The 8919-nt window shown below is 32.2% G+C and overlaps 1 protein-coding gene and 2 non-coding genes across 3 annotated transcripts in view; 2 read left to right on the top strand and 1 right to left on the bottom strand.

Moving 5' to 3' along the window:
- The window catches only part of CBG20366, a gene marked incomplete at both ends in the record, with an annotated part of 8103 nt that extends 3234 nt beyond the window's left edge, over positions 1–4869 (top strand). The window contains 2 exons of the mRNA XM_045241329.1: positions 3145–3438; positions 4446–4869. Coding sequence (XP_045097018.1) covers positions 3145–3438; positions 4446–4869 — 718 coding nt within the window. The remainder of the gene's footprint in view (positions 1–3144; positions 3439–4445) is intronic.
- A 70-nt stretch (positions 4870–4939) lies between these two features.
- CBG28518 lies at positions 4940–5011 on the bottom strand. The gene has a single exon. It is a non-coding gene (tRNA).
- A 772-nt stretch (positions 5012–5783) lies between these two features.
- CBG28591 lies at positions 5784–5855 on the top strand. Its single transcript has one exon. It is a non-coding gene (tRNA).
- Positions 5856–8919: the final 3064 nt, after the last annotated feature.

Below are 8919 nucleotides of genomic sequence, written 5' to 3'. Positions count from 1 at the left end.
TGGAATTCTGAATTTCTGGATTTATGAATTTCTGAATTTTTGAATTTCTGAATTTCTGAATTTATGAATTTATGAATTTCTGAATTTCTGACTTTCTGAATTTCTGAATTTATGAATTTCTGGATTTATGAATTTCTGAATTTCTGATTTTCTGAATTTCTGAATTTCTGAATTTCTGACTTTCTGAATTTTGAATTTTTTGTAATTTTTGAATTTCTGAATTTCTGAATATCTGAATTTCTGAATTTCTGACTTTCTGAATTTCTGAATTTCTGAATTTATGAATTTCTGACTTTCTGAATTTCTGAATTTCTGAATATCTGAATTTCTGAATTTCTGGATTTATGAATTTCTGAATTTCTGATTTTCTGAATTTCTGAATTTCTGAATTTCTGAATTTCTGAATATCTGAATTTCTGAATTTCTGGATTTATGAATTTCTGAATTTTTGAATTTCTGATTTTCTGAATTTCTGAATTTCTGAATTTCTGAATATCTGAATTTCTGAATTTCTGACTTTCTGAATTTCTGAATTTATGAATTTATGAATTTCTGGATTTATGAATTTCTGAATTTTTGAATTTCTGATTTTCTGAATTTCTGAATTTCTGAATATCTGAATTTCTGAATTTCTGACTTTCTGAATTTCTGAATTTCTGAATTTATGAATTTCTGACTTTCTGAATTTCTGAATTTCTGAATATCTGAATTTCTGAATTTCTGACTTTCTGAATTTCTGAATTTATGAATTTATGAATTTCTGGATTTATGAATTTCTGAATTTTTGAATTTCTGATTTTCTGAATTTCTGAATTTCTGAATATCTGAATTTCTGAATTTCTGACTTTCTGATTTTCTGAATTTCTGAATTTCTGAATTTCTGAATTTCTGAATTTCTGAATATCTGAATTTCTGAATTTCTGACTTTCTGAATTTCTGAATTTATGAATTTATGAATTTCTGGATTTATGAATTTCTGAATTTTTGAATTTCTGATTTTCTGAATTTCTGAATTTCTGAATTTCTGAATTTTTGAATTTCTGATTTTCTGAATTTCTGAATTTCTGAATTTCTGAATTTCTGACTTTCTGAATTTCTGAATTTATGAATTTCTGGATTTCTGACTTTCTGAATTTTGAATTTTTTGTAATTTTTGAATTTCTGAACTTCTGAATTTCTGAATTTCTGAATTTTTGAATTTCTGAATTTCTAAATTTCTGAATTTTTGAATTTTGAATTTTTTGTAATTTTTGAATTTCTGAACTTCTGAATTTCTGAATTTCTGAATTTCTGACTTTCTGAATTTTGAATTTTTTGTAATTTTTGAATTTCTGAACTTCTGAATTTCTGAATTTCTGAATTTCTGAATTTCTGAATTTCTGAAAATCTGAATTTCTGACTTTCTGAATTTTGAATTTTTTGTAATTTTTGAATTTCTGAACTTCTGAATTTCTGAATTTCTGAATTTCTGGATTTCTGAATTTCTGAATTTCTGAATTTATGAATTTCTGGATTTATGAATTTCTGAATTTTTGAATTTCTGAATTTATGAATTTATGAATTTCTGGATTTATGAATTTCTGAATTTTTGAATTTCTGAATTTCTGAATTTATGAATTTATGAATTTCTGAATTTCTGAATTTTCTAATTTCTGAATTCCTGAATTTCTGAATTTCTGAATTTCTGAATATCTGAATTTCTGAATTTCTGAATTTTGAAATTTTTGAAATTTTTGAATTTCTGAACTTCTGAATTTCTGAATTTCTGAATTTCTGAATTTCTGAATTTCTGAATTTCTGAATATCTGAATTTCTGGATTTATGAATTTCTGAATTTTTGAATTTCTGAATTTCTGAATTTATGAACTTCTGAATTTCTGAATTTCTGAATTTTTGAATTTCTGAATTTCTGAATTTCTGAATTTCTGACTTTCTGAATTTTGAATTTTGAATTTTTTGTAATTTTTGAATTTCTGAACTTCTGAATTTCTGATTTTCTGGATTTATGAATTTTGAATTTTGAATTTTTTGTAATTTTTGAATTTCTGAACTTCTGAATTTCTGAATTTCTGGATTTATGAATTTCTGAATTTTTGAATTTCTGAATTTCTGAATTTCTGAATTTCTGGATTTCTGAATTTCTGAATTTCTGAATATCTGAATTTCTGACTTTCTGAACTTCTGAATTTCTGAATTTCTGAATTTCTGAATTTCTGAATTTCTGAATTTCTGAATTTCTGAATTTCTGAATTTCTGAATTTCTGAATTTCTGAATTTCTGAATTTCTGACTTTCTGAATTTTGATTTTTTTGTAATTTTTGAATTTCTGAATTTCTGAATTTCTGAATTTCTGAATTTCTGACTTTCTGAATTTTGAATTTTTTGTAATTTTTGAATTTCTGAACTTCTGAATTTCTGAATTTCTGAATTTCTGAATTTCTGAATTTCTGAATTTCTGAATTTTTGAATTTCTGACTTTCTGAATTTTGAATTTTTTGTAATTTTTGAATTTCTGAACTTCTGAATTTCTGAATTTCTGAATTTCTGAATTTCTGAATTTATGAATTTCTGGATTTATGAATTTCTGAATTTTTGAATTTATGAAATTCTGAAATTCTGAAAATCTAAAATTCGAAAATTCAAAATTTCAAGAATTCTCTCTCATCATGAATTTTCTAGGCCACCAGTGTTTATGGCCTAGAAATGTTCTATCATGACCTTGGTGTGTTTCCTAGGTTATTCGCCATAGTGGCCTAAAAAACACAACTTGCAAAAGTTAGGCCACCATGCTAAAACGGCTTAGAAAGCACGCCAGTTGAATATCGGACTATTTCTACCATGGTGGCCTAGAAAAGCCGATTTGCAAAATTTAGGCCATCATGTTGAAATGCCCTGGAAAACACGCGAAGCGAGTATTAGACCATTTCTAGGCTATTTACCATGGTGACCTAGAAAACCAAACTTGGAAAAGTTAGGCCACTAAAAGAAATGGCCTAGAAACCCCACACCAGATGGATACTAGGTCAATTATAGGTCTTAAAAGTTAGTGGCCTAGAAATTTCATGTTGGGAAAGTTAGGCCACTGTGGTAATTTGTGGAGTTGCTCTTCCAGAATCCATTGTAATTCCTATTTCAATCTTCCAGATACCTGTTCCTCGGCGATTACGTGGATCGTGGGCCATTCTCAATCGAAGTGATCACTCTTCTCTTTGCTTATCAAGTCCTCCATCCGGATAAAGTTTTCCTCCTACGTGGAAATCATGAATCTCGTCCAGTCAACATGCAATACGGATTCTTTTTAGAATGTCGAAAACGTTATTCCGAACGACTTTACGATGCATTCCAGTTGGCATTCTACTGTATGCCACTGTGTGCTGTTATCAGTAAAAAAATCATTTGTATGCATGGAGGAATTTCCGAGGATTTGATCGATTTGAAGTAAGCTTTTTGATATGGTGGCCTAACTTTTGCATTTTCTAGGCCACCAATATTTGGAAAACACACCAAGTGAATATGAGGCTTTTCTATGCATTTCAGCATGGTGGCCTAATATTCTCTTGTTGTGTTTTCCAGGCCATATTCAAAATGGTGGATTAACTTTCGCATTTTGAGTTTTTCTAGGCCACCAAAGTTTATGGCCTAGAAATGCCCTGATATCTATCTGTTGTGTTTTCTAGGCCATTTTTACATGGTGCAAGTTGGGTTTTCTAGGCCACCATGGTAAAACGGCTTAGAAAGAAGGTTTTCTAGGCCACCATGGTAAAACGGCTTAGAAAGATCTGATATGTTTTCCAGGCCATTTTCCGGTTATGACCTAGAAAACTCAACTAGGAAAAAGTTAGGTCACCATGGTAAATGGCATAGAAACCCCACTAGGGGCTTGTTAGGCCATTTCTGGGCTATCTTAACATAGTGGCCTAACTTTTTGCAAGTTGAGTTTTCTAGGCCACGAACTTTTATGGCCTGGAAATGATCTGACATGCACCTGGTATGTTTCCTAGGCCATTTCAACATGGGGGCCTAACTTTTGCAAATTGAGTTTTCTAGGCCACCATCGAAAAATGTCCTGAAAATGACCTTCCATGCTCCTGGTGTAGAAAAAATAGCCTAAAAATGGTCTGATATTCGCTTCGCGTGTTTTCTAGGCCATTTCAACATGATGGCCTAACTTTCACAAGTTGAGATTTCTAGGTCACCATTGAAAGTGGCCCTGAAAACATACCGGATGAATATCAATTCATATCTGGGCGTTTTACCATGATGGCCTAGAAAAACGAACTTCCAAAAGTTAGGCCACAGCGATAAAATTGCTTATAACTCGCTTCAGAATCAATATTCTCGGGTGATTTTACTACCAAATTGAAGCCCTTGAAAAGTTCTATCACTTCCCATAAAATTTGACTTGATTTCAAAATTTCAAAATTTTCAAAAATGTGTGTTTCCAGTCAACTCGAAAAAGTGGACCGTCCATGCGACATTCCCGACATTGGTGTGATTGCTGACCTCACTTGGGCTGATCCAGATGACAAAGTTCTTGGGTACGGTGGATCGCCACGTGGAGCCGGCCGATCTTTTGGACCTGAAGCCGTCCGAAAATTCTTGCATCTTCATAATCTGGATTTGATTGTTCGTGCCCATCAAGTCGTCATGGATGGCTTTGAATTTTTTGCCGGCCAACAGCTTGTCACAATTTTCTCGGCCCCAGCTTACTGTGGACAATTCGATAATGCTGGTGCGGTTTTGACGGTTGCGCCCAATTTGGTCTGCTCGTTTACCATCTTTCGTCCTGACAAGTCTTATGAAGGAAACACCAAAGAACAGAAGATTTCCAAGCCTCACAAAGTGTCGGAGCATAATGAGAAGAAATGAGAATCCCTTTTTAACCGAAATAAATATGTTTTTGCTCCTCAAACAAACTAAAAAAAGAAAAAAAATGTTATGCGTTCGGGGGGAATCGAACCCCCGTCGAATGCTTGGAAGGCATCCATGCTGACCATTACACCACGAACGCTGCGACGGAGAAGGTAGCGGAGGGCAATGATATGAAGGCGACAAGGCGAGAGAGAGTGGGGAGGGTAGAGGGAGGAGGGGTGCGAGAGTGAGTGTGTAGAAAAAGGAGAAAAATGTTTGATTGGATTGAAACTCAGGATAAAGATTTTGATACAGTTTTTCGTGGTTTGATCTACCGCTCTCATTTTTTTTCTTAATTTTCTCCTTTTCTCTAACACTCTCTGTATGCTTCCTATCTCTCGCTTATCACTCTCGTAGGAGGTTAAGTTATCATATCTATACACACAGAGCTCTCGCGGGTTCTATCTGTCTTTTTTCATGAGCACCACTAATATATCTGTATGAGAGAGTGTAGAGATCAGAGAGACGCAGAGAAGACTGAGAAAAATCCAGGAAGCGAGAGAGCAGAGAGACGCAGGCATTCGGATGTGCTCACTTTCGAGACGATAGACTGATAACTCTTGATTTTTGATGTGTTTTGTCTTTGTTGAACTTGGGAAATTTATTTTGAAGTTGGAAGGATGAAATTGATAGATTTCGGTGTTAAATATTTGGTTCTTTTTTTCTTTTTTTTATTATTTCTCCTGGTTTCCCAGCGAAAAAAGAAGCCAGAAAGTACTATAGTTATAGTTATGGAAGTGAAATTTGGATTTTTTTGAAAAATTGATAATTTCCGAAATTTTCTTCCTCCGCCGTCCTCACCTACCCAGCGCGACAACGCCGCCGCGCCCCTCCCTTCTTCATTACCGCCTTGCGTCCCTTCTCCTCCCGGCGCGTTCGTGGTGTAATGGTCAGCATGGATGCCTTCCAAGCATTCGACGGGGGTTCGATTCCCCCCGAACGCACAAGATTTTTTTCTTTTTTTTTCTTTTTTGCTTCTCATTAACATTGGTGTTTATTCAACTGTAGACCATTTCCTATCTGTTTCTATCTTTTTTGATTCATGAATAATTCAATTTTGTCTTCTTCCACTCTATATTGAAAATGTCAGTTGACTCTTCCGACCGGAAATTTGATGTTGGGGAGGCAGTCGAATGGAAAAAGGACACCCCTCCCCCTTGGATTTTTTTTTCATTCATAATCCAAAAAATTTTTGGTTTTGGACGCTGTTAAGCCCCTGCTAAATTCAGCCCCCTGCTAAGCATCCTGTAAATAAAAAACCCCGATTTTTAGTCTTTTTTTTCTATATTTGTCCAAAAAAATAATTTTGGGATTATCTGAGAAAATGATGAGAGACGCTCCTAATCTCCTGTCATTTTTTTCTCGTTTTCTACGATTTTTTAGTTGAAAAAGGCTTTTTTTCTGTGTTTTATGACCCAAACTTTTTTTCTTGGATTACTGTAGTTTTAATTTTTGCCTCATTAGACTTTCAGAAGATTGCTCATTTTTGATGGATTTCACGGTCCACAAAATTTCGATATTTTTTGGGGGGAGTTTCTGATTTTTGAAATTTTATGACTCAGAATTTTGAAAGTTTCGGAATTCTGAAATTTCGAAAAGTTGGAATTCCGAAATTCAGAAATTCAGAAATTCAGAAATTCAGAAATTCAGAAATTCAGAAATTCAAGAATTCAAAAATTCTGAAATTCAAAAATTAAAAAATTCCGAAAATTCAAAAATTCCGAAAATTCAGAAATTCAAAAGTTCAAAATTCTGAAAATCTGATATTTTGAAATTCACAAATTTAAAATTCTGAAAATTCTGAAATTTTGAGAATTCGAAAAATCCAGAAATCCTAAAATTCCAACTTTTGAAATTCGGAAATTGAGAAATTGAGAAATTCGGAAATTCCACATATATCCATCCATTGGGGTGCAATTTATTTTATTTTATGTGTGCCGAGAAAGAGAATGGAACGGAGAAAAATGGGAAAAATGAAGAGGTCCCTCTTCGTTTTTTTGTGCAATTTTTCATTTGGATGAGAGAGAGAGTAAACAGAAAAATATTTAGAATGGACCATTCTGGAATTGTATTTGCTTTCTGTTTGATTTTTCAAAAGTTTTGGAATTCCAAAAAAAAAATCTAAAAATTTCAAAATTCAGATATTCAGAAATTTTGAAATTACGAGATTTTGGAATTTTGAAGTTTTGAAATTCATCTTTATAGCTGCTATGACCCAGACAAACATAAACCTAAGAAGTTCAAAAATTCAGAAATTCAGAAATTCAGAAATTCAGAAATTCAGAAATTCAGAAATTCAGAAATTCAGAAATTCAGAAATTCAGAAATTCAGAAATTCAGAAATTCAGAAATTCAGAAATTCAGAAATTCAGAAATTCAAGAATTCAAAAATTCTGAAATTCAAAAATTTAAAAATTCCGAAAATTTAAAAATTCCGAAAATTCAGAAATTCAAAAGTTCAAATTTCTGAAAATCTGATATTTTGAAATTCACAAAATTAAAATTCTGAAATTTCTGAAATTTTGAGAATTCGAAAAATCCAGAAATCCTAAAATTCCAAAAAATTCAAAAATTCAAAAAAGTCTGAAATTCTAAAATCCTGAACTTTTGAAATTCGGAGATTAAGAAATTCAGAAATTCAGAAATTCAGAAATTCAGAAATTCAGAAATTCAAAAATTCAGAAATTCAGAAATTCAGAAATTCAGAAATTCAGAAATTCAGAAATTCAGAAATTCAGAAATTCAGAAATTCAGGAATTCAGAAATTCAGAAATTCAGAAATTCTGAAGTTCTGAAACCCTGAACTTTTGAAATTCGGAAATTCAGAAATTCAAAATTCTGAAATTCTGAAATTCAGAAATTCAGAAATTCAGAAATTCTGAAATTCAGAAATTCAAAAATTCAAAATTCTGAAATTCTGAAATTCAGAAATTCATAAATTCAAAATTCTGAAATTCTGAAATTCAGAAAATCAAGAAACTCAAAAAAAACCGGAGTTCCCAAAATTTCAAAATCCCTTCAAAAATTCTGAAAACTCAAAAATCCCAAAAACCAAAAAATCAAAATTTGGAAATTCCAAAAATTCCTAAAAACAGTTTTTATAAAAAAATCGGAAAAATTTGAAAAACTCCATATTTTAGAAAAAAAATCCACTATTCTTCAAAAACTCAAAAATTCAGACATTTCAAAAATTTCAAAAAGGTTTCTGAATTTAAAATCTAAAAATTTAAACTATCCCAAATTTCAGAAAAAATTCAAAATTTCTGAAATTCTGAAATTCTATTTCAAATTCCAAAAACGTTTACAACTCTTCTGACCAACCTGAAAGCATTTTTTCTAATTGTTTCCCTCTAAAAATTCCCAAACTGACCGCGAATTCCCCATATTCTTCTAGAGCAAAATCTCTTCAAAATCTCTAAAACAGGGAGAGAGATTTAGAGAAAAAAGGAGAAAAAAGATGCTCCTCGTCTATTACCTCCTCCTTCCAAAAGGCTAACATCTGTTCCATTTTCACTCTGTTTTTTTTTCCAGTCTTCTGATGTTTTTTTTTAGAGTCTCTTCTTCTTTTTTCTTGTTTTTGGAAACGAACAACTTGTTTGTTTCCCCTCTCTGTTGATTAGGAGACGACAAGGTTCCTCTCTGGTGCTTTTTTAGAATATTTCAAGACATTTTTACGCTTTTTTCTGAAAAAAATTCAAAATATGTGGGTGTTTTGAGCAGAAATTTCAATTTTCCATGTGCGGATCAACCGCTCTCCCTTCCCCTCTCTCCTCTTGTAAGCTCCCCGTTCTTATCCGTCATCTAGCGCCATGGAAGAGTGTGCTGCGGTGGCCGAGTGGTGTGCGCGCTTGTCTGTAAATCTCATTTTGCTGGTTCGATCCCTCGCTCGTGTTTTAAGCTTTTTTAAAAACATTTATAGTTTTTGAAACTTTTTTATCAGAATTTTATAGCTTCCAGACCTTAATTTTATTCAAAAAAAGTACCATTTTAGGTATTTCTTTATTTCCT

This window comes from Caenorhabditis briggsae (genome assembly GCF_000004555.2).
Source record: "Caenorhabditis briggsae complete genome, chrI, whole genome shotgun sequence".
NCBI lineage: Eukaryota > Metazoa > Nematoda > Chromadorea > Rhabditida > Rhabditidae > Caenorhabditis > Caenorhabditis briggsae.
Note: the sequence above shows the minus strand (reverse complement) of the source record. Positions and strands in the feature narration are given on the sequence as shown.